The sequence below is a fragment of the Myotis daubentonii genome, chromosome 12 (assembly GCF_963259705.1).
Source record: "Myotis daubentonii chromosome 12, mMyoDau2.1, whole genome shotgun sequence".
NCBI lineage: Eukaryota > Metazoa > Chordata > Mammalia > Chiroptera > Vespertilionidae > Myotis > Myotis daubentonii.
The window spans coordinates 19,850,601-19,875,957 of NC_081851.1; the positions used below are offsets into that span (position 1 = coordinate 19,850,601).

Genomic DNA, 25,357 nt, shown 5'->3' on the forward strand with positions numbered 1-25,357 from the left:
AGTTCTCCAGAGTGGCCCCTGGCTGAGCAGGGATGCAGTGAGAACCTGAGGACCTGCAGCCCAGTCTGAAGCTCCAACCCTCTGCCACACCTTGTAGAGAATGGGGATAACTTGGGAACACCATGAGATGTCATGCAAATTACATGGGCTTTCAACCTGAAAGTGCTGCGGCTTTGCGAACAGCTCCTTGTGCACAGCGTAGCTGGGAACCATCAGCTTCTGCCTGGCTGCTTCTAGTGCAGTTACGTCCAGGAGGTCTTCATTCCCTGGGGAAACACAGTCCAGGGTGAGCTCTCAGGGCTGGCTCAGGACATGAGGTATTTCCCCCATTTTTTTATTCTATCCCCAAAGACTAGTTCCTGACTGAAATTATAGCCAAGACCTGATAGGGACACACATCTGCCCCAGAACATTCCATGGGCCCCCACCTATCCTTAGTAAGCCCAGACCCACTCTCCACACATGGGGGATCTTGGAAATGGCCATCCTTAGCTCTCCCTGCAGCCCATTGAGGGTGCATGTCTAGAGTTGACAAATGGACATATTGAGGTGACAGATAGCCTCAGCTGAGTCTGGAGATCTGGCCTCTAGACCCTAACCTGGTCACAATCCTTTTGTAGGCTTCAAGGGTTGGGTCTTGAAGGTCCCCAAATGCCCATCCAGGCATAGCTTGGGGAAAGGCAGGGGTAAGCTCCATGATAAGCCATACCTGTCTTCTCAATGTCCCGGTTGGTCATATGGGCCACATGTAGGGTGATAGTGCACTACAAGGCAAAGACAAGGGAGCTGTACGCCAAACCATGCGATCCTTGCCACGTCCCAGCACTGAAACCCAGCCCAGCCTGGTTCATGCCCAGTTCTCCAGGGTGGAGTGGTGCTGACCATATTGCAATGCCACATCATGGGGCCTTGTGCAGTCTGGGGTGCAGGGAGGTTATAAACTGAGAAACGGAATAGGCAATTGGACAATGGCCAGAGCATATAGGAAAACAGAACTCTGTCCCACAGTCTGCCGCACTCAGTCCAGGAAACCAAACCAGTATCTACAGTAACCAGCCCAGAAAGCCAGTGTGCTATAAACCAGACTTACAGGAAGCCAGACCACTAGCTCTAGCAACAATCCAGGAAGCAAACAATAGTGATCAGCCCCCAGTGGCCAGGATTGATTAATAACTGCAACTGCTCTAATTTTTGTCCCCACTTCACTCTTAGGACTAATGGGAGAAAGCCAAATGTGCCCCCTAACCAATCACATAGGATGCCCAGCTTCTAGTGACGTCACTTACAGCGTTCCCAGGCCAACCTCCTCCCATCCACACACACCAGGAGTCTCCCCTTTTTCTGCTATAGAGTTTCCCCTCTCCTCTGCCTGCCTTTGAGTCTCTGCCAAACCCACGTGATGGTGGCTGACTCCCATGCTATAGCCAGTTCTGAATACATAGAGTTTGCTGGTTCTCATCTGGTTGGTTTTCCTATATGCTCTGGCCATTGTCCAATTTCCACATGGCTTAATCACCTCCTCTGTAAAGCCTTCCATGACCCCCAAGCAGAATGGTTCATCCCCTCTTGACCTCGGTGACCTAGCTCTCTTCACTCTTGTACACTGCGCTGGAGCACTGTGATTGTGAGTGGTGCCTGCTCCACTAGATTGTGGGTTTCATTCACTCTAGTATCCCAGGCCGAGCACAGTCGCAGACACCCAGCGGGTGACCACCTAAATAGTCTAAGTGGGTGGGCGGGTGAGTAGGGAAGTCAGGGAGAAGATGGCAGTGTGATGGGACCCCTGAGGGCAGGAAGCAGTCTCTGGGTGAGGTCACTGGGCCCCCTGCTGAAGCAGAGTTAGCCCAGTTTCTCGGGTTGTCCCCAATCCTCCAACCACCCTTCCTGGGACCCAACTCACATCTGTGGGCTTCATGGAATGGTTGAGGAGGGTCAGGTCCTTCACAAAAAGAACTTCTCTTGGTTTTATCACCAAGGGCTTGAGCAGGATTGTGACCAAGCCAATGAACCTGGGGAGATAAGGAGCAGGTACGGGAGCCTGAGCCAGGGGAAGGGGTCCTTCCCTGTCTCAAGCAGGACGTTATCTAGAGACGGGTTTCTCTCCTAGGGGCTGTGTTTTCCATAGAGGGGCTGAGGGAAGAGCACAGTGATGGGGAGCATCCATCAGAGGACACAGGATCTCGAGTCTCTGGGAATTGGCTTTGGGGCTCCCTGGGCATTGGGCACCCTTCCCAGAAGCTGCTCCCACACTCGTCCTGGATGGGAACTATGCCAAATAACAGCTGATTGGACAACTGATTGGACTGGGGGTGGACACCGGACTGAAACTAGGCCAATTAGATTCTTTCTTGTAGAAATATTGATCTAGGCTACCATAGCTTCCATCTCAGTGGATGCCAGTCTCAGCTGAATGGGGCCTTGATGGGATAGACAGAGAGAAGCAGAGACTTGGGAGCCCTGTGGCTTCAGAAGCGACAGACTGCTCCTGAGCTCCTAGGCTCCTGGTTCTAGTTGATCTTCACTCCTCACCTCACTATCCTTCCACAAGTCCCCCCGCGCCCCCCCCCCCCCCCCCACACACACACACTTTTTGAAGTAGCTGGCTGGGGTGGGTTCTGGTCCATGTGACTGAATTATGAATTAGGGACAGGAGACTTGCTGTAGCTTTGTTAGGGAGTCAGGCTCCTGTGCCTCTCTCTCTCTTACCTCTCTTTCTTTTCTGAGCACAAGTCCTGAAGAATGACTTGCAGGAAAGAGTCATTCTGTATAGGTTTGTTCCAGAGGTGCCAAATTAGGGTCTGTGGGAGGCACAGAGAAGTCAGCATCCCTTCTCTACCCTCCCCTTCCCATCCTTCTAGGACAACAGGCTGGCACTGTGTTTCTCTCAACCTGAGGACCCTCCCTCGAGTCTAATTGCCTCAGAGGATGGCATTTGCTGCCTTTCACCAAGGTGCTGGGCATCCTCCCTGGGCCTCCATAGCCTGAACGGCAGTGTCGCGAGCATGTTAGTGAAGAGGTTTGGGGACCAAGGGGTAGTGGGAACACGGATGGATGGAAAGTGAGCCGAGATCCTGCACAGGGAGCCTTGTCTCTGCTTCAGGTGTCTGGGGACATCAGGGTGGCCAGGTTGGACAGGAAGGACTGCACCACGGTCCATCCCCGGAGTGGGGAAGAAGGGCCAGAGCAGCGCTGGGCAGATGTGGCCGCTGCAGCCCTCAGGCCTTCACAGCTTTGTCAGCTGCGGGGCTACTCCCAGGCCAAGATGCCCAGCCGTGGGAAAAGCTGGTGAGGCTCCATGCCCTCTCCCTCACTACTGGGTGTCACTGCCTCCTCGGGGCGTGCCCTGGTACATCTTACTTCGTTCCAGGTGGGGTTATTTCCTTCCCCCTCCGAAGTTTTCTTCTTGACATCTGCAAAGACACGAAGGGGTTGGTATTGGAGGCAGGAAATATTTCAAAGTCTAGGTTCAAGTGGGGTAAAGAGAGGTGGGAAGCTCTAAAAAACTTCAAGTCACCCTGGCAGTGTGGCTTAGTTGGTTGGAGGGTTGTCCTGTACACCAAAAAGTCACGGGTTTGATTCCCGGTCAGGGCACGTATCTGGTTGCTGGTTGGATCCCTAGTCCAGCACATGTGGGAAGCAACCCATTGATGTTTCACTCTCACATCAATGTTTCTCTCTCTCCCCCTCTCCCTTCCTTTCGCTATAAAATTAATAAAAGCATGTCCTCAGGTGAGAATTAAAAACACACACAAAGAATAAATCTTCAAGCCTGTAATGGCAGGTGTGAAATGGCACTGATTCCTTCTTCCTCGGGGGGTTTCAGAATTTCTCGCTTTTTATAAGAGTGACATCAGCCCTGGTGGCAGATAATGGTTTGTGTTTGTTTCTGTTTCCTCCTGAGTACGTAGTTCCCAGCCATCTTGCAGCCAGGTGGGGCCATGTTCTGGCCAACGGGGCATGGGAGGGACAGTCACCACTGCCAGGCCTGGCTCCTAAAATCTCCCATGAGGTTCTCCGTTCGCCTTCTCTGCAGCCACAGAAGCAAGCGGCTGGTCTCTAAACCACTCAGCAGAGCTGCCTGACAGCGCCATCCACACAGGGCTCGGTGTAAGCAAGAAATCAACTTTTACTGTGTTCCGGCACTGAGATGTAAGGGTTTATTTATTCTCAGAGCAAGGCCTAGTGCACCCAAAGAGATATCCCAAAACATCGATAATGGGTTAGAAGCTCTTTATCTGCTAAAATCCCCCTCCTCCAGAAATATCTTTAACAAAGAACAGTCTGTAGCCCTGCAAAGAACCTCTAAATTGTTACATTACTTTGAGATTCTTCTCAAGGTGGAGCGGGGGGCAGGGAGGAGAGACAGAAAGAGAGAGAGAGAAAGAGAAAGAGAGATAAATGGAAGGAATTGCATGCTTGACTCATGTCTCTCATAGGAAGTACTGTCCTTTGTTCTTGGCCCCCGTCTTCTCACTCCCCACATACCCTGGAAAACCTCATTTGCCTGTAGCTACCTTTCCATACTCTTCGCCAATAGATGGTTCATTTCTCTTTTTCTTCTTCCCCTTTTAATCCCAGCTCTTTGCAATGAAGATACCAGTGGCCCAGTGCACGGATTTGTGCACATAGAAAGGAAATTAATTAGAAGGTGGCCAGCGGGGCAGGACTGGGTGAGATGGGCCAACAGACCTTGGAGCCAACATCCCATGGTCCCTCCCTAGCCGGCCGCACGTAGGGTGGCACTGCAGCTTGAAGGGCATTTGTGGAGTGAGCGGAGGTCCCTCCAGTAGGGTGAGGTCCCTGGATCTGGTCTACGGGGATGGGGCCGAAACCGGCTCTCTGACATCCCCCAAGTAGTCCGGATGTGAGAGGGTAGTTCTCCGGTGATGCACCCCAGAATCTGGCTTTCTCCTCTCTGGCTCTGGGGTGTGTCACCCGCGAACTACCACTGCTAAGTCACTGCAGCTCAACAGCTCCTGCGTTGAGCGTCTGCCCCCTGGTGGTCAGTGTTCATCATATCTATGAACCGGTCAGACAGTAGGATGGTTGCTTAGCCTTTTATATATATAGATACTTAAACTCTTTCATTCTCTCTCATAAACCCTTTAACCCCCTCCTTCCCACCTTTCTTGGACTTTTTTCCTTACCTATTAAAAATGGAGACAATAAAACTTCCCTTATTTGCCTCATGCATTTGTTGTGAGGAGCAAAAATCATTATATTTATGAAAATATAAATTTTTGTTGATTATAAATGTAATTAATATTCTTGAGCAATTTTCAGAAGTTGTAGAAAGAATTGTTCATATATTATCTATTAAAGTCCTTACATTAGGACTTCCAGTACACATAATCTCGCCTTGTCCCACAACCACATTAAAATTACAACTAAACTACAGAACAACCATCATTCAGAACTGCCTGAAATTGAGCTGAATGGAAGTCCTACAGATAAGGATATAAGGAAGCCACACCAAGACTAAACTTAAGGGCCAGAGACATGGAACAGGCTGGTCCCACACCCAAATGTAGCAGATAAAAACCTGGAGGAATACCTTGCCTGTGGAGGTCCCCCCTGAGGAGTGAGGGGTCCCAGCCCCACACCAGGCCCCTCAGCCCAGGGTTCCAGTGCTGAGAAGAGAAATCCCCATAACTTCTGACTGTAAAAACCAGTGGGGATGGAAGCTGAGTGAGACAGAGGCTGCTGGAATCCATAGAATTCCTTTTTTTTTTTTTTTTACAGAGAGGAAGGGAGAGGGATAGAAAGCCAGAAACATCGATGAGAGAGAAACATCGATCAGCTGCGTCCTGCACACTCCCCACTGGGGATGCGCCCGCAACCCAGGTACACGCCCTTGGCCGGAATCAGGGACCCTTGAGTCCGAAGGCTGATGCTTCATCCATTGAGCCAAACCGGTCAGGGCCCATAGCATTCCTCTTAAAGGGCCCATACACTGCCTTGCTCTGACTCACTTCCTCTGAACTGGGGGCAGGGAGAAGTGGTAGGGCGGGGGTAGCAGGCAGCAGCTTGAAAGGCACCAGAGACTTGTAGGGTGGAACTTAATTGTTGGGTATCAGGGGGCGAGATGGAGGGGTAGCTTTCTCCCAGACAGAAGTGCTGGCAGAGGCCTTTTCCTTTGATGAGCCCTCCCCCCCACAGAGCAGGCAGGTGCCATATCTGAGATTTCATCAACCTTGTTAACCCTGTCTCCCTCCACACACACACTGGTGATTCCCTGAGGCCCTGCCCCACCCAACTTTCAGGCCCACCCATGCTATTTCCAGTGGCTTTTCCATACAAATGGCCTTTCTTGGCTCATGCTTCAGATTTTCCTAAATTCTCTAAAACAAGCAGCATCTGGTCTCAGAGAGCCCTGGACCTCTAGCTAAGTGGCCCCAGGCCTGGCACTAGCAGCAGCCCGTCTTGGTTCCCAGCTTGGTCTCCCCTGGGTACCTCCAAGCCCAGCACAAGTGGCAGCCATTTGCAGATTGCTTTGTAGCTCATGCCAAGTGGCTCCATGCAGGACACAGGCAGTGGCTGACCTTGGCCTGCACATCCTGGGGGCCCAGAGCCAGCTCACCCAGTGGACAGCTTCAGATCACATTGAAGCACCATCACCAACCACTTCCACAAGCAAGACACTCAAGGGGTGGACTCAGTGGGCACCAGAGTCCTGCTGAAATAAGTCTTGCTCTGGAGGGTGGGCCCTGCACAGCTAAGTCAGCAAGGTGGGTGGAAGTCGGTGGTCAGTAGTCACAGCCAGTCCTTGCAGCTGATCGGCCTGGATAAATACCTTCCATTGACATGCCAATGGCAATCAGGGCTCAGCTACAAGAGGAGGGTGTACAACCCACACGGGGGCAGGGTGACCTCAAGTACTCAGCTTTGAGGAGGCTGTGCCACTGGACCCTAACAGACACCTACCAATCGGCCACTCTACCCAGCCTGGGAGATGTGGCAGCTCTACCTAATACATAGAAACAAACACAGGCGGCTGCCAAAATGAGGAGACAAAGAAACATGGCCCAAATGAAAGAACAGGAACAAAACTCCAGAAAAACAATTAGCTAAAATGGAGGCAAGCAATCTACTGGATGAAGAGTTCAAAACACTGGCCATAAGAATGCTCAATGAGAGGGAAGTAGGACTTCAACATGGTGGCTGTGGTATTGGCATCTGCTAAGGTGACGGCCTGGCCCGGGGTGGGGGGAGCGGGGCAGAGTTGAAGGTGGTGGTGTTCACTCTCCCTAAGAGCCATCAGCCAGGATCAAGGTCGGAAGCATCTTTTGGCTTCTGGGAAGTTGGGTGTGGATTTTCATGGGACTTTCAGTTACCTTGATGATGTCCCATTTCAAATAGGAGACAAATTCAAAACACCAGCTAAGGTGGGTCTATCTATTGGCTTCTCCCTGCCTGATTGTTTGCAGGTTGTCAGAGAAGTATAGTATGACTTCTCCTTGGACAAGAAAACCATTGAGTGGGCTGAAGATATTAAGAAAATCCAAGAAACCCAGCGGGAAGCAGAGTGTAAGGCTGAAGAAGCAGAAGCTAAAGTGAATTCTAAGAGTGGCCCCAGAGGGCGATAACAAAATGAGTTTCTCCAACACTCACAGTACAGCCACAATGCCACCTCCCCTTAACCCCCCATCCTTGCCACCTCACAGCCAATAGCATCCTTGGGTCAGCAGCAGTGCCACGAAACAGAAAGTTCTCAGCCCATCCCACACAAAGGCAGATTTCAAGCCTGCTCACTTTGAGTGTGAAGAAGACCCATTTGATAATCTCGAGTTAAAAACTAATGATGAGAAGGAAGAACTGAGAAACATTCTGGTAGGAATCACTGGACCCATTCTGGCTCAGTTATTGGACAGTAACTTGCCTAGAGATGGCTCTGAGTCTGTGTTACAGGATGAAGAAGATTAAAAAAAAAATACGAACAATAAAATGGCAATAAATACATATCTACCAACAATTGAATCTAAAAAACAAGATAAACTAACAAGCAGAACAGAAACAGAATCATAGATACAATGTTTTGACAGTTGTCAGATGGGAGAGGTGTTGGGGGGGATGGGTGAAAAAGGTGAAGGGATTAAGAAATACAAATTAGTTGTTACAGAATAGTCATGGGAATGTAAAGCATAGGGAATACAGTCAATAATCTATATATATAAACCCTAATATGCAAATAGACCGAACGGTGGAACAACCGAACAACAGGTTGCTATGACGTGTGCTGACCACCAGAGGGCGCACGTGGAACACGGCGGGCATCAGCCACTGCAGAATGGTGGAGCAAGTGAGCGGGGGCACCAGACCAAGGCAGGGCAACAGTCACTGTCATTGGGGTGAGCCTCTGTTGCTTACTGAAAATTCTTTGCTCCCACACCGCAGTCCCTCCTGCCGGGAGCGGAGACCAGGGCCCGGGGGTGGGGGGTGGGGGAGGAAGGGGCTGGTTGGGGCACGGAGGATGGGCCAAGACCAGACCCTGTGCCCACCTCAGCCTCGCGGCCCACAGTTCCTTCAAGGTGCACGGATTTGTGCACTGGGCCCCTAGTAGTATAACAACTATGTATGTTGTCAGATGAATGTGAGATTTATCAGGATGATCACTTATTAAGTATGTAATGTCTAATCACTGGGGTGTACACCTGAAACAAATACAATAATGTATGTCAACTGTAAATGAAAATAAAAAATGATTTAAAAAACAATAAGATAAAATCCTCACGTTGATCCTATGAAGCAGGTACTTTTTTTTCTTTAAACTTGAGTTTGTGGCATAACCCTATTTCATAGAAGCCAGGGACCAATAATTTGAGAAAAGTATTAATCTCCTCTTTTTCCCATAACTATGCCCTAGAAAAAACGTCAGAATAAAAGAAATAATGGTAATAAAGATGATAAGTTATGAAAGAACTAGAGGGTGTCCACCTTAGCTTTCTGTCAGACAGAGCATCTTTCACATAATAGAGCACCAATAATCCTATTTTTTTCATTGAATACGTGTTGCCTCTTGGGGTGCCTCTCTTCCATCCAGAATCCTGGTGCTTACCTCTGAAGTAGACAGACACACAGGGTCTGGGTGGGGGGGTTAGGGGCGGGTTAATCTTGGCCGACTCCACTACAACACGCAACATGTTGGCGACTTCTTTCCTCTGAAGCTTCCTTCTTCGAGCACCTTTGTCCAAAGCTTCCCCCAGGGCTTATGGGGCTAGTGGACCCCTGAGTCTATTGCTTAGCAATAGAGGTGATGTCACAAAGGTGGATAGTTCCTGGTTCTGGGGAAGAATCAGGGGAATGAGAGGAGGAAGAAATCAGGGGATGAAGTCAGGGGCTTGAGGTGACTAGGACCCTAGCAACAAAACAATATGACTTTTCATTTCCTCTTTCTTTTCTTTATTCTTTTGTTCTATCCTTCTGATTTCAAGATCAGAAATAAGGATACTATTTTCTCTTTATACAAGCAAGTTATCTGCAGTGAACCGTTGCCAAGGTCTTACAATTTAGATGAGAAAATAAGAGAAGCGAGGCAATCTGAGCAAAGGGACAGGAAAGTAAAAGACTATTTCAATCATGTTTCAGGAGAAGTCCTGCCTAATGTGTAAGCAAGCATTTAGGCCTTCTTTCATCTGAAGGAAACCTAAGTTCAGATATGAGTCTCTCTTTAACAAAGGAAATTAGCTCTGACGCCCTCTGGGTTTGTAAAGTTAAAGAAAAGTCTCGATGCCCTTGCAGTTTTGACTGCTCTCAAGGCCTCTTGGCTGAGGACGGAGTTGTGTCATTTGCTCTTGTCTTCCACAGGAAGGCTTTTTCTTCTTGAACATTATATAAGTTACATCTTCTCCAGTCAGTGATTAGTGTGAAAATTAATGCGCGTTTAAAAATGCACATTAGTTGATGAAACCATTTGGGCCTTTGCAGGTCTGAACGTGTCTTTATTCTGCCCTTGCATTTGATTGATAATCTGGCTGGGTGTATCAGTCAGGATGGACTCTGTAATGCTGAGGTAACAAACAAACCCAAAACATCAGTGGCTCAAAACAATAAAGTTTTTTTTTTTTCTTTTAGAGTAGCATTACTAAGGTATAATTCACATACCATAAATTCTGTCTTTTAAACTATATAATTCAGGCTTTTAGTATATTCACAAGGCTGTGCAATTATCACCACAATTTAATTCTAGAACATTTTATTGCCCTGAAAAGAAACCTCATATCCATTAGCAGTCACTGCTCATTTCTCTCTGGAAACCATGAATCCACTTTTTGTCTCTATAGATGTGTTGAATCTGGACACTTCACATACATGGAATCATACAATATATAGTCATTTAAAATATTTTTAATTGGTCTTAGGGGGAGAGAGAGAGGGAGAGAGAAAGAGAGAGAGAGAGAGAAAGAATTTGTTGTTCCACTTCTTTATGCATTCATTGGTTGCTTCTTGTATGTGCCCTGATTGGAGAGCGACCACAACCTTGCATATCCAGACAACGCTCTAACCAACTGAGCTACCTGGCGAGGGCTACAGTATGTGGTCTTTGTGACTGGCATAATGTTTTCAGTGTTCATCCATGTTGTAACATGTACCAGCATTTCATTCCTTTTTATGGCTTAATAAATCCATTGTATAAATATTCCACATTTTGTTTATCCATTCATCTGCTGATGGACATTTAGGTAGTTAACAATTTTTGTTTATTATTAGTAATGCTGCCCTGAACATCTGTATACTTGGATATATGTGTTCAATTATTTTGAGCACATACCTAGGAGTGAAATTGCTGGGTCATATAGTAACTCTATGTTTAACTTTTGAGGCATTGCCAGACTGTTTTCCAAAGTGGCTGTACATTCTACAACCCCAATCAGCAACGTATGAGGATTTTTTAAAAATGTATGGGCATTCTCTCCCCCCCCCCCCAATTTTTAAAAAAATTGCTTTTATTCAGAGGAAGCGGGAGAAAGAGAGAGAGAGAGAGATTGGTTGGCTGCCTCCCACACGCACCCCAACTGGGAACCAAACCTGCCACCCTTTGATGCATGGGATAATGCTCCAACCAACTGAGCCACACTGGCCAGGGCCATATGAGGATTTTAATTTCTCCACATACTTGCCAATACTTTTTATCATTTTGTTGTTGTTGTTGTTGAAGATGATTTTTTAGCCATCTTAGTGTATGTGAAGTGGTAAAGATTTATTTTTCATCTTGAACTATGTTTCACGTTGGTGTCAACCAATTCATCAATCATTAATCAGTCAACACAGGAAACATCCACTATATCCTGAGCTATGTTCTATGAAGGACACAAAGAATCCCTGACTTTGAGGATTTATGCTCTCCTTACAAAACACAGAGGAAAGTTAACACAAAGTCTACAGTCATACCAAAATTCTTTTTTCTTAAATTATTGATTTGCATGATAGAGAAACATTGATTTGTTGTTCCACCTATTTATGCATTCATTGGCTGATTCTTGTATATGCCCTGACCAGGGATGGAACCTACCACCTTGTCATATTGGGACGACACTCTAACCAACTGAGCTACCCAGCCAGGGCCGGTGCCACTGTTCTTACTGGAACATCAGGGCCCTGCAGGCTCTGGTCTAAGTCTGTCTCTCCAACTTCGTCTCTCTCCACTCCACTCACTGACCACTGCTTCCAAGCTACACTGTCCTCACCTTTTGTTGTTGTTATCAAGCTCCTTTGTTCCTCAGAGCCTTTGTCTTTGCTGTTCTGCTCCTGGAGAGCTTTTCTCACAGCTTCTTCCATGTCACTCATTCTCCTCTTTTGGTTTCAGCTTCAATGTCACCTTCACAGGGACATCTTCCCCCTCACCCAAGCCAAGACTCCATTACTGTCTCACTCTCTTTCATTACCGTGTGCTTTTCCTTATTGCCATAGGCGTTGTGAGGGATGAAATGCCTAGGTCTGGAGCCATGCTGTCTGGTACCAGTTCTGCCTTTGATACTAACTAGCTGTGTGACCTCGGGAAAGATACTTGACCTCTCTGGACGTGACTAATAGAACCTCTGCACTGCCCAACTCCACTCCCACCCCGCCTTTCCTCTGGAGTCTAGACACTGGGGATTCCTTGTGGCATTGCGCAGGCATCTGTCTGGAGCACTGTGTCTCCTCCTTTGGGCTACGCGATTTCCATCAGCACTACAAGTTATTAGTCTCATTCCTGCCTCAGTAGGGGACCAAAATTAACCAATCCACTAATCACCCCAAAACGACTGGACTTGACCCCTGATTGTGTTTTCCATCCCGGGGACATCTGCGTTTGACTCTAGCCCAGGGGTGGTGTGTGAGTGTGTGAATGTAGGGGTGGGTGATGAATCAAATCCCCCAGAGGCCAGTGAGGCTCCCCAGAGGGCGGGCATATGCAGACCCCATGCCTGCCACACCAGGTGGCCCAGTGCTGCCACAGACTCCAATTTTTTTCAAGAGAATCCAGAAACCTTGATTTTTACATGAAATCTCCAAAATTTAAAATGTTTGCAATTAAATAAAAATTTAAGATAGTAAGGTGAAGGCCAAAGGAAATGGTGTTGGGTTGCACTTGGCACATTTGCTATCTCTGTATGGGCTCTTACCAACCTTTCCAGCCCTTCCGCAATGGCCTGGTCCTTCAGAGCCCAGCCTCAGGTGGCTTCCCTTCATGACCACCCCAACCCCTCATCAGAAAATCTCAGGAAATCTTTCTTCTTCTGGAACATTCTAGGGTCCCTCACAGTAATTATTTGTGTTCTTGCCAAGTGCCGTTATTATCCCGTTTCAACACCACTCTGGATAAATGTTTCTTTTATTTTTCTTTTCTTTATTCTTTTTTTCCAGTTTTTTATTTTATTTTAAGAAAAACTATTTTATTTTATTATTTTTTATTTTTTTAATATTTTATTGATTTTTCACAGAGAAGAAGGGAGAAGGATAGAGAGCCAGAAACATCGATGAGAGAGATCGATCAGCTGCCTCCTGCACGCCCCCCACTGGGGATGTGCCCGCAACCAAGGTACACACCCTTGACCGGAATCGAACCCGGGACCCCGCAGTCCGCAGGCCGACGCTCTATCCACTGAGCCAAACCAGTTCGGCAAGAAAAACTATTTTAAATATAATAATGTTACGTGCAATAAACTTTATTATTTCAAGAAAAACGATCTTAAATATAATAATGTTACATGCAATAAACATTAACATCTCAAGAAAAATGATTTTAAATATAATGTTACATGCAATAAACACCAATTATTCAAGAAAAATTATCTTACATATAATAATATTACATGCAATAAACATTAATATTTCAAAAACAAAAGGATTTTAAGTATAATAATACTAGAGGCCTGGTGCACAACATTCATGCACTGGCGGGGGGTGGGGGAGGGGTCCCTCAACCCAGCCTGGGCCCTCTCTCAGTCTGGGATCCCTCAGGGGATGTCTGCCTGCCAGCTTAGGCCCACTCCCCACAGCCAGCAGTCAGACATCCCCAGGGGGTCCTTAGCATTGCCATGGAGGCTGAAGAGGCACCCACCACCGCTGCTGCACTCGCCAGCATGAGCCCAGCTTCTGGCTGAGCGGTGCTCACCCTGTGGGAGCACACTGACCACCAGGGGCAGCTCCTGCATTGAGTGTCTGCCCCCTGGTGTCAGTGTGTGTCATAGCGACTGGTAGTTCTGCAGTTCGGTTGATTTGCATATTAGGGTTTTAATATATAGGAGGAGTACCAAAACTGTACTAACATAGTATGATATCACAAAAGTTGTAGGAAATATTAAAAATCTGCAAATAACAGGATTACTTCTATTATGTTCTAGAATATTTCCCCCCCTTCTGGCTCTATTTTTGTTCATCAGTTTATGTTATTCATTATATTCCACAAATGGGTGAGGTCATATGATATTCATCTTTCTCTGACTGGCTTATTTCACTTAGCATGATGCTTTTAAAGTCTATTTTGTCGAATATGAGTATTGCTACTCTAGCTTTTTTTTCTTTTCTATTTGCATGAAAAAATTTTTCCCATCCCTTTACTTTCATCCTGTGTGTGTCTTTTGTTTTGAGGTGGGTCTCTTGTAGACAGCATATAGATGGTTCATGTTTTTGTATCCATTCAGCTACCCTGCACCTTTTGATTGGAGCATTTAATCTATTTACATTTAGGGTTATTATTAAGAGGTACTTATTTATAGCCATTTTAATTCTGTATGGCTAGGTTTCTCTCTCTGTTTCTTCTTCTCAGCAATCCCTTACAGCAATCCCTTTAGCATTTCTTGTAATGCTGGCTTGGTGGTGATGAACTTCTTTAGTCTTTTTTTCTTTTTTGTCTGGGAAGCCCTTTATTTGACTGTCTATTTTAAATATTAGCCTTGCTGGATATAGTAATTTTGGTCTCAGATCCTTGCTTTCCATTACCTTGAGTACTTCATGCCATTCCCTCTGGCTTGTAGAGTTTCTGATGAGAAATCAGGTGTCAGCCTTATGGGAACTCCTTTGTAGGTAACAGTTTTTTTTCTTGCTGCCTTTAAGATTCTCTCTTTGTCTTTAACTTTTGGCATTTTAATTATGATGTGTCTGGGCATGGGTCTGTTTGGGTTCTTCTTGTTTGGGGTTCTCTGTGCCTCCTTAACTTGTGTGAGTTTTTCCTTTACCAGGTTAGGGAAGTTTTCTACCATTATTTCTTCAAATACCTTCTCTATTTCTTTCTCCCTTTCTGCCTCTTCTGGCACACCTACTATTCTAATATTGTAGCGTTTCACATTGTCCCATAGCTCCCTTAAGCTGTCCTCCTATTTTTTAATTGTTTTTTCTTTTTCATTCTCTAATTGAGTGATATTTTCAACTCTTTCTTCTAATTCACTGATTTGATCCTCAGCTTCCCCTAATCTGCTGTGTATTCCTTCTAATGTGTTCTTTATTTGTGTTAGGTCATTCTTTATCTCAGACTGTTCTTTTTTCATAGTTACTATATCTTTTTTCATAATGTTGAGCATTTTTAACATCATTACTCTGAACTCTGTTTCAGATAAATGTATTATCTCTGGTTCATTTATCTCTTCTTCTGGAGAATTCGCTAGTTCTTTCACTTGGGGGTTGTTTGTCTCCTCATTTTGGGTGTCTGTTTGGGTTTGTGACTATGTATTAGGGTAGATCCTCTACACCTCTCAATCTCTAGTGCAGGACAGTGTTAAAAACTGTTTTTGACTAATTGGATCAGGCAAAGGCCAAAGCCTCCAGAGATGAGGCCCAGAAATCAGGATTTTAAAAAGATTCCCAGGTGATTCTAATGTGCAGCCAAGGTTGAGAACCACTGCTCCAGAGACTGCCTCTGCCTACAGACTAATAGGATTCCGACTTGAATTGCCCTCAGGCAATCGTCCTCAGGTGTGGCAAGAGTTTTTTCAACAGGGTGGGGCCGTTGCTTCTGCCTGGAGGCTACTTGTTATTTTTAATCTCTTAAGCGGCCTCAGGGCAAGGTGTTTTCCAATAGGGTGTGTCAACTGTCTTGCCCCCAGGCAAGGCAGATGTCTATCCCCCCAGGCAAGGCAGATGTCTCTCCCCCCAGGCAAGGCAGATGTCTCTCCCCCCAGGCAAGGCAGATGTCTCTCCCCCCAGGCAAGGCAGATGTCTATCCCCCCAGGCAAGGCAGATGTCTATCCCCCAGGCAAGGCAGATGTCTATCCCCCCAGGCAAGGCAGATGTCTATCCCCCCAGGCAAGGCAGATGTCTATCCCCCCAGGCAAGGCAGATGTCTATCCCCCCAGGCAAGGCAGATGTCTATCCCCCCAGGCAAGGCAGATGTCTATCCCCCCAGGCAAGGCAGATGTCTATCCCCCAGGCAAGGCAGATGTCTATCCCCCCAGGCAAGGCAGATGTCTATCCCCCCAGGCAAGGCAGATGTCTATCCCCCCCAGGCAAGGCAGATGTCTATCCCCCCAGGCAAGGCAGATGTCTCTCCCCCCAGGCAAGGCAGATGTCTCTCCCCCCCAGGCAAGGCAGATGTCTATCCCCCCAGGCAAGGCAGATGTCTCTCCCCCCAGGCAAGGCAGATGTCTCTCCCCCCCAGGCAAGGCAGATGTCTCTCCCCCCAGGCAAGGCAGATGTCTCTCCCCCCCAGGCAAGGCAGATGTCTCTCCCCCCCAGGCAAGGCAGATGTCTCTCCCCCCAGGCAAGGCAGATGTCTCTCCCCCCCAGGCAAGGCAGATGTCTCTCCCCCCAGGCAAGGCAGATGTCTCTCCCCCCAGGCAAGGCAGATGTCTATGTGGGAAAGATGTCCTCTGGCTGTGTGAGGGAATGACAGAGCCGAGGAAACTTGGGATGTCTGTCTTCTGAGCTCTATCCCCCGAGTCCCCAGTGCTGGGTTCTGCTCTCACAGCTCCAGTCCACTTCATCTTCCCTCTGCCAGAGCACAAGGTGGGTGGTTCCACAGGGAATGTTTGTGCCTTGGCCCTTGAAGAGGGTGCCTAAACTTTCAGCTGCCACTCCCTGGCAGACAGCACCCCACTGCTTTTCACAGCTAGATGTTATGTGGGTACCCTCCTCAGTTTGGTGCTCTCTGCTGGGGAGCCCAGCTCTGGGATTAGATCCCAGAGTTCTCAGTAGCACCCCACCCCCACACCCCGAGCTGAGATCTCTCTCTGGGACTTCAGTTGCTGTCTGTGGGTCGTGTCTCTGCCTCTCCTACCAATCTCTATGCCGGCTCCACTTTTGGTCCTTGGATATCAGAGTTCTCTCCTGTGAGTTTTCCGTTGATTATTCAGGAAGCCTTCTCGTTGAAAGGGCGTGTTGTCCCACGGCCTACGTGGGCCAGCCGCCGGGCCCCATGAGGCACAGCCTGACCACGCTGCTGGTAGCCTCGGGCACTGACTCCCCAGCCCACAGCGGGAGCCCGGCGCAGGCCGCCACCCGCCCGCCACCCCCGGACCAGATGCGCTGCGGCGGCGGGGCACGTGCCCTCGCCCGAGGAGATGGAGGAGGAGGTGATCGCTGGCGCCCCTGGGGACGAGACGGAGGACGTGGACTTCCTGTCTGGGCTGGAACTGGTTGATCTGCTGGACCCCCGGCAACCAGACTGGCCCCTGGAGCCCTGGCTCAGCTCGCCCTGGGGGGGGGCTAGGACTGCGCCCTCCATCTTGCCCTGGGTCCTCCATTTTTGGGGCAGCCGCCATGTGCTCAGGAGAGTGCCTTCTTCCCGGAAGCCCAGGCCCCTGCTGGCCACACCCGGGATTTCTTTGAACTAACCAATGACAATCAAGGGACATGCGCGCCATAGAGATGACCACATCCTGTGTAACAAGACCCGACTGGCGTCTGGCCAATCGGCGGGGCCCACAGTCCCCTCCCCTGCCCTTACTATAAAACCCACAATCCCATCAGGCCTCACGCTCTGCCACTGGGCTTACCGTTGCATTGGTGAGTGTGGTCGGGAGCCGAACTAGTTCGAAATGAAGGACTCTTTGCTTTTGCATCGGACTCACTGGCTCCCTGGTGGGCTTTTTGGGAACCTTGAAATCTGGGCACAACACTCGTATTTCAGTTGTAATTCCAGCTTGTTCCTGGGAGCATGTCCGTGCAGCATCCTCCTACTCTGCGGCCATTTTTAATCTTGCCACAAGCTGATTACTCTTTCTTTATTCTTAATAGACTCTATTTTTGTTGTTAATCCTTATTCAGTTTCCATTAGTTTTTCAGAGAGAATGGAAGAGAGGAGTGGGAGAGAAGGAGAGAGAGAGAGAGAGGGAGGGAGAGGAACAATGTGAAAGAGACGCATAGATGGATTGTCTCGCGCTTGGCCAGGCAACCAACTGCAACCCAAGTACTTGCCCTTGATGGGGAATCAAACTCCCGACCCTTCTGTGCCTGGGTTGACGCTCCAACCACTGAGCCACACTAGCCAGGGTTTAATGGACTAGGGCAGTGGTCGGCAAACCTCGGCTGGTGAGCCACATGCGGCTCTTTGGCCCCTTGAGTGTGGCTCTTCCACAAAATACCACGTGCAGGCATGCACATACAGTGCGATTGAAACTTCGTGGCCCATGCGCAGAAGTCGGTTTTCGGAAAGGAGATAGACGAAACAAGTATACAGGATGAGTGTGGATGGGAGAGTTGGAAGGAGTCGACCTCAGCGAAAGTACCTCAATCAGATTGAGGACGTTTTTAGCAAAGGCCAGCTTAGGAGTACCCTAATTAAGTTAATAACAATGTACCTACCTATATAGTTTAAGTTTAAAAAATTTGGCTCTCAAAAGAAATTTCAATCGTTGTACTGTTGACATTTGGCTCTGTTGACTAATGAGTTTGCGGACCACTGGATTAGGCTCACAGCAACTTTTTACCTATTTGTTTTTCTTGTGATAACATATTTTTAAATTGGTTTCAGAGAGGAAGGGAGAGGAAGAGAGAGATAAAAACCACAGTGATGAGAAAGCATCTTTGATCAGCTGCCTCCTGCACGCCCCACTGGGGATCGAGCCCACAACCCAGGCATGTGCCCTGACGGTGAAGGGAGCCGTGACCTCCTGGTTCATAGGTCAATGCTCCACCACTGAGCCACACCGGCAAGGCATGGTTGTTTCTTAAGAGTAACATTCCTGACAAGGACATGCAGGGGGCCTGCTCTGGCAGCGGTGAGGGGCGAAGGGACCTGGGGTGCGGGCAGCAGGATTGGGGCTGCAAGAGCCAGCATCCTCCTTGGCCCTCGAGCTCCCACTGAAAACGCAGGCGGCGGATCCAGGACTGGGCGCTGACCTGCCTCGGAGATCCGATCCGGAGATTCGCGCCGTGCAGGCTCTCCGCTCCCCGCCTTTGTGGCGCACAGTCATCCACTCCGGGTTTTCCCGCTCCCCGCTCCTCCCTCTCAGGCTATAATCCGTTTCCGCGTTTTGCTCGGAGCCCAGAGAGCCGAGCTTGGGGGCGGTAACGCGCACGCGCCCTGGGAGCCGCCCGGGCCTAGCGCGCGGCCCGCGGATTGCGGGTGAGGGAGGTAGGACCGCTGGCCTGGCGGGCCTTGGGGGTCGCGGCCCGGGGCGGGGCAGGCGGGGGCCCAGCGAGGGCCTCGGGGCTCCCTGGCATTCGGGGACCCGGGGCTGGATCCCGGGCCGGGGCGGCCGGTCGTGTTGGGCCACTGGGCCGGACGGGTGCGAGGCGGCGCCGCCTGGTCGCGAACTCTCGGTCACCTTGGCCTAGTCGATCCCTCCCCTCGGCACCGGCGTCTTCACCGGCGAAGTGCGAGCGATAAGCCCCGCCTACTGCACGGGGGGTTTGGAGGTTCCGGGGCGAGACCCCCGGGGGCGGCCGCTGTCCCGGGCGGTTTGCGGGGCCCGCCCACCCGGGTCTGGACGAGGTCCTCCTGGGGTGGCATTTTGTTACGGGCTTCGCGAGGGAGCCCTCATTTGTTCGTTTAAAAACGCCAGAGTATTAGGAAGTTGTTGCAAAACTTTTACTTAACGTAAAGCAGACTTCAGGCCCCCCTGAGGCCCGTGCCGCCTGCCCCGCTGGAGCGGGTGCCTGGGAGCTCGGGACGGCGAGGGGCAGCAGGACCCTCCGTGGCTCAGGGAGAACGAACCCCCGTGACCGTGCTGTTTGCCGCAGCCTTCCGGCCCTTCCGAGCGGAGGCGCCGGCCGAGCAAGTCCGCGTCTGTCGGGGGGGGGCAGTGCGCCCGCGCCGCCCCGGCCTCCGGGCACGGAGACTGCGCGGAGCCTCGCGGTGCCGGAGCCTCCCGAGGGCGGAGTGGGACCAGGAGCCTCCCCGTGGTGGTGCGGGAGCGCAGGGCCCGGGCGTCTCGGTTGTGACAAAAGTCAGGAGCCTGCGGGATGCTCCTGGTTGGGAGAGGGGCGGCCTGTTTGCACTGACACGCGTTCCGCCGCAGGTGGCCGGCATGCAGACGGCTGCTCTCTGACCGGCCGCCCCTCCCCGACATGGCCCACCGGGGCGTGGAGAGGGACTTCCAGTCTTCGGCGCGGCGCATGGGCACCTCCCTGCTCTTCCAGCTTTCGGTGCACGAACGGGAGCTGGACCTGGTCTTTCTGGATCATAGCTATGCCAAGCCATGGAGTGCCCACCCAGATGCCAGTAGTGCCCGGCCCACGCGCATGCTCTTTGTTACTCCCCGGAGGCAGCATGAAAGTACCATGTGAGTTTGGGCTCCTTTCCGAAGGGCTGCGGTGGCCCTCGCTGGGCAGTGGTCAGATGGATTAAAGAGGACTTTACGGGGGGGGGGGGGGGGGTTGGGGCGGGGGTGCTCGGATATCAGGCCTGTATGGACATCGGCGTTCAAGACATCTGCCAGGAAAGCAAGATGTTCCAGAGAAAGTAAACAGCCTGTTCCATGTAGGTACTAGGGCTTGTATGGAAAGAGGAGATGGAAGAGGATTATTTAACGGATGAAGAATAGACTGAAAGGCAGTTGACTTAAAAACTGCCACACAGGATTAGACTCATTCCTTTAGCCCAGTGTGCTGGCCTGCCCCGACACTGGCAGCAATAAACTTTTCCTGGCTTCACCCAAAAAGTTTAGCAGGAGTCTGTTCCCAAGACCTTGCTTTCTCCCTTAGCTTGTTTCAGAACTGTCACCCATGGGTGATCTAAACCCTTCTTAGTAGGTCTGGTCGTATTTTCAGCTGGACTAATTACAGGATAAGGAATTTTAAAAAATATATTTTTATTGATTTCAGAGAGGAAGGGAAAGGGAGAGAGAGGAACATCAGTGATGAGAGAGAATTATTGATGGGCTTTCTCCTGCATGCCCCCAGCATGCCCCCTCCTGGGGATGTGCCCCTGACCGGAATCGAACCCTGACCGATGCTCTATCCACTGAGCCAATCCAGCTAGGGCAGACATTTTTTCCATAAATTTAGTATGTAATAGGTGATATAGTTACATTTGGCTTAAATAAACCTATTTAGCAATTCTTTTGAGCTTTAAGGTGTTCTAACTATATTTTAAGATTTGTTGATCTGTTTTGATGACCAAATCATACCCTTCGTAATCTTATAAACTGGGGAGGAGGTTTTTTTTGTTTGTTTTTAATTTTATTTATTGGTTTTTAGAGGGGAGGGGAAGGGAGAGAGAGAAACATTGATTCCACTTATTGCATCCATTGGTTGATTTTTGTGAGTGCCCTGACCAAACCAGCAACCTTGGCACTTTAGGACAATGCTGTGACCAACTGAGCTACCCGGCAGCCAGTGCTTTGTTTGTCTGTTTGTTTGTTTTAATCTGATCTAATGTCTAATCTTTCCTCTAGCACAGGTTTTAGGTTTGTTGGGGAATAGAGATCTTATATTTTGCTTCTTTAGATCCCCCATTGAGCCTTAATGAGCTAGAGTTACTATGATATGTGTTTTAAACACATACAGAATAGTGGTTTTTATTTCATTTCCTAAGGATGGCACCATTTTGTTGGCTTTTTTTTGTTGTACGGGGCACAGGATCTCTGACTTTAGGGAATTTTTCAGCATAATCTTGATGCCTCTGGCTTGGGGCATAACCCGTGAGCTCCTTTATGTAGAACTGAAATTTTTACCTCTGTTTTCTAGTTATGTAATAGCTTCTTGCTAACATTGGAACTCCCGTGTTTGTATCTTGTATTTTTTAAAAGTGCGGTTCTGTAGACTTGGCTATTTCAATCCTTAGAAAATTATTTCCTCTTATAAACCGTCTCCATATATATAGCCCTTGAAAGTGGGAGTTTGGCATGTTCTGTGAACTCATTTTAGGCCATTGTGTCTGAAGTATGGTTGCAATGGGGATGTAAGTGGGAGCTAGGGGAGAAGTTGGATTTATATTTTTAAAAGGTCACTGAATTTTTGCTAGGAGGCCATTGCAGTAGAGGGGGCAAGAGGTCATGATAACTTGGATAGGGGCAGCAATAGTACAGATGGAGAAAAATGGATGGCTTTGAGATTTATTTTGTAGGTAGAGTCGACAGGACCTGCTGTGCTGAATTGGAAAGGAACCAGGGTGAAGGCCTAAGGTGATATTAGGATGACTTTTAGATTTCTGGCTTGAGCAGCTGGGTGGTGCCCTGAGTTGGGGAAAGCTCAGGGAGGATATGTAGGAATGATGGAATCAAGAGTTCTTTATGAGGCACACTTGTCTAAGTGCTTGGTCCAGAGAAGATAATCAGCTCTTTCACCTGCCACCCCATCTAGCTGCACATGATTTCTCTTCATTTCAGAGTGGTGTAATTATCCCAGCCATTGGGAATGCATGCAGTAAAACATCAACATCAGAAAGTGAAAGTGATACTTGGTAGACAACCACAGACCAGTTTCATTGGCATAGTATTTGGGGTGACAGTTGGTGCAGTGAAGGACCCTATGGTACTAGGATTTCATTAACATTTTAAAATATGAAGGATTCTTCAGTCCAGCCTGCATAGCTGAGTGATTTAGTGTTGACCTATGAACCAGGAGGTCACAGTTCGATTCCCGGTCAGGGCACATGCCTGGGTTATGGGTTCGATCCCCGGTATGGGGTGTGCAGGAGGCAGCCGATCAATGATTCTCTCTCATCATTGATGTTTCTGTCTCTCTCTTCCTCTCCCTTCCTCTCTGAAATCAATTTAAAAAAAAGGGGGACACTTCAATAAAGTACAAGAAAACTGAAAAAAAGAGTATCTTAAAATATAAATATATATATGTATATATATACACACACACATATAAACATAAAAATAAAATATGAAAGATTCTTCAGATGTCCATTTCTATTTGTTTCTGTTCTAGGCCCTTTTCACAGTGAGTTAAATAGCTGAGGTGTCTACATTCCAAGTGATCTGTCTTAGACAATCATGGGCTTTTACAGCATATAGTTACTACCAGTTGACTTGCTAGTGAAGGGGAAAGTTTGTATGAATAGTTAAAACTCAGATCAGTACCGTCCCACAGAACTTTCTGCAGTGATAGAAATGCTCAATACCTGTGCATCCGATATGGTAGCCACCAGCCATATATGTCTGTTGCACACTTGAAATGTGGTTAGTCTGACTGAGAAACTGAATTTTTAACGCTGTGTAATTTTTCTTTAAATAGTTTCATGTGGCCTATAGTTGTATTGGAAAGCACATATAGGCATTCAACTATTTACTTATGGAATATATTTGTCTTTTTAAAAAAATAACTATTATTATTTTTTTGCATATAGTCATTTAAAAATGACTTAACGTCCCTTAGCACATCAGAGTGTGTCAGAGGGCAGAGACTTGACAAGTGTGGGAAAGATGACTTTGAACCATAATTTTCTTGTGGATATAATGTGCTTGTGCATATTTTAAAGCTGATTATATTAAAGAGATATTTTTGGCAACCAGATGATTGTTAAACATCTGTGTTGTATACAGTACATGTGGCCTGGTCCTATCTTCTCACCTGTTTACAGCGAGTCAGACGTCCCAATAGATGTGGAGACAGTCACATCCACCCCCATGCCACTCTACGACAATCAGAAGGCACGCAGCGTGATGAATGAGTGTGAACGGCATGTCATCTTCGCCAGGACTGATGCAGACGCCCCTCCCCCACCAGAGGACTGGGAGGAGCATGTCAACAGGTAGGCTACTCTGCAGGAAGACTGGTCACTACAGGGTTGATGCTCACTGCCCTGTAAATGTTTTGTATCATCATCTGCATTGAAACACATTTATTAGGCACTTACTTCATTTGCAGCCACACACATGTTCTTCTAACTCTGCATTGTAAGTCTCAGCTCACTGTGTGCAGTGAGCTCTTTGAGAGGAAGGCTTGCATCCCAGCCATCTTTGCACTCCTGACACTTAGGACACTGCCTGGCATATAGTAGGCATATGATAAATGTTTATCAAATAAATGAATGAATTAAATTTGATAGTTATGCTAACTCTGTAGCTTATGTAGTATAAGATCTGATATGGGAGTTTCCCAGATTCCAAAAAAACAACCACCCAAAACATTAAATAAATGTATATTTGTAGGATACTGTTTTATAAGGTCTGTAGCTAGGTCATGAAAATGTTTTGGAGTCACATGAAAAGCTAACAGATATTTGACTTGAGTGCCTGTTAAATACATATTTGCAGTCTGGTTTTGAGGGAATACTTCAGCCCATTTTCATGAATTGCCTGTCTTATTACCATGGTTCTTACTGACCCAGGGACTCCACACTCCTCTCCAGGTCATTTGTCATTGTTCTTTTGGCAAACATTTATCTTTTGCTTATTGCATAACAACCTTATGAAGATAAAATTTACATACCATATAACTCACCTATTTAATGTGTACATTTTAGTATATTCATCATCACAATCACTTTAATCTTTTTTTTTTTAAATATATTTTATTGATTTTTTACAGAGAGGAAGGGAGAGAGATAGAGAGTCAGAAACATCGATGAGAGAGAAACATCGATCAGCCGCCTCCTGCACATCCCCCACTGGGGATGTGCCCGTAACCCAGGTATATGCCCTTGACCGGAATCGAACCTGGGACCCCTCAGTCCGCAGGCCGACGCTCTATCCACTGAGCCAAACCGGTTTCGGCAACACAATCACTTTGATGAACATTTTCAGCACCCTAAAAAGAAACTTCATATCCATTAAAGTCACTTCCCATTTCCTCCCAACCCCTCCAACCTCTGGTAACCACTAATTTCCTTTCTGTCTCTCTAAGTTTGCCAATTCTGAACATTTTATATAAATGGAATCATACAATATGTGGCTTTTGTGTCTGGCTTCTCTCAGAATATTTTTGAGCTTCATCCGTATTGTAGCATGAATCAGTACTTCATTCCTTTTTATTGCCAAGTGATATTTTATTGTATGGTTGTACCACATTTTGTTTATCCATTCATCTGTTAGTGAGTATTTGGGTTGCTAACACTTTCTGGCTGCTATGAATATGCTGCTTTGAATATTCATGTACTTGTTTTTGTGTGGCCCTATGTTTTCAGTTCTCTTGCATATTTACCTAGAAGTGGAATGGCTGGGTCATATGATTGCTTCATATTTAAGTTTTGGGGGCTTTCTAAACTGGTTTTCAAAGGGACTACAGCATTTTACGTTCCCACCAGCAGTGTAAGAGAGTTCTAATTTCTCTACATCTTTGCCAAACTTTATTATCTGTCTTTTTCTTTATTATGACCATTCTAGAAGTTGTGAAGTGACAGCCAGTTGTGGTTTTAATTTGCATTTCCCTGGTGGCTCTCTATCTGCCATATGTAAGGGAATATTAAAATCCTTACACAGGAGCTGGTAGCTGGTACACTTGCCATAATGTTGGAGAGATCTTATTTTATAATCATGAAAGAGAAAAAGGACACTCTGTAGGAAAAAGGATAGGAAGTTTGAGGCAATTGTCATGAGTCTGGTCTGAAGTC

The 25,357-nt window shown here is 47.8% G+C and overlaps 2 protein-coding genes across 10 annotated transcripts in view; one reads left to right on the forward strand and one right to left on the reverse strand.

Annotated features, from left to right (window-relative positions):
• The window catches only part of FER1L5 (fer-1 like family member 5), a 54,780-nt gene extending 45,133 nt beyond the window's left edge, over positions 1-9,647 (reverse strand). Inside the window, 6 exon segments of the mRNA XM_059660799.1 lie at positions 157-266; positions 710-764; positions 1,901-2,009; positions 2,707-2,798; positions 3,358-3,410; positions 9,056-9,647. Of these exon segments, the coding sequence (XP_059516782.1) occupies positions 157-266; positions 710-764; positions 1,901-2,009; positions 2,707-2,798; positions 3,358-3,410; positions 9,056-9,140 (504 nt within the window). The 5' untranslated portion in view covers positions 9,141-9,647.
• A 9,252-nt stretch (positions 9,648-18,899) lies between these two features.
• The window catches only part of KANSL3 (KAT8 regulatory NSL complex subunit 3), a 38,134-nt gene continuing 31,676 nt past the window's right edge, over positions 18,900-25,357 (forward strand). Inside the window, exons 1-3 of one of the 9 annotated variants that reach the window (XM_059659046.1) lie at positions 18,900-18,988; positions 19,875-20,138; positions 23,387-23,557. In XM_059659046.1, coding sequence (XP_059515029.1) covers positions 19,924-20,138; positions 23,387-23,557 — 386 coding nt within the window. In that variant the 5' untranslated portion in view covers positions 18,900-18,988; positions 19,875-19,923. Of the gene's footprint in view, positions 18,989-19,024; positions 19,231-19,565; positions 19,762-19,874; positions 20,139-20,170; positions 20,336-23,348; positions 23,558-25,357 lie in introns of those variants that run through there. The other 8 variants (XM_059659049.1, XM_059659048.1, XM_059659045.1 and 5 more) reach the window with 8 other exon arrangements.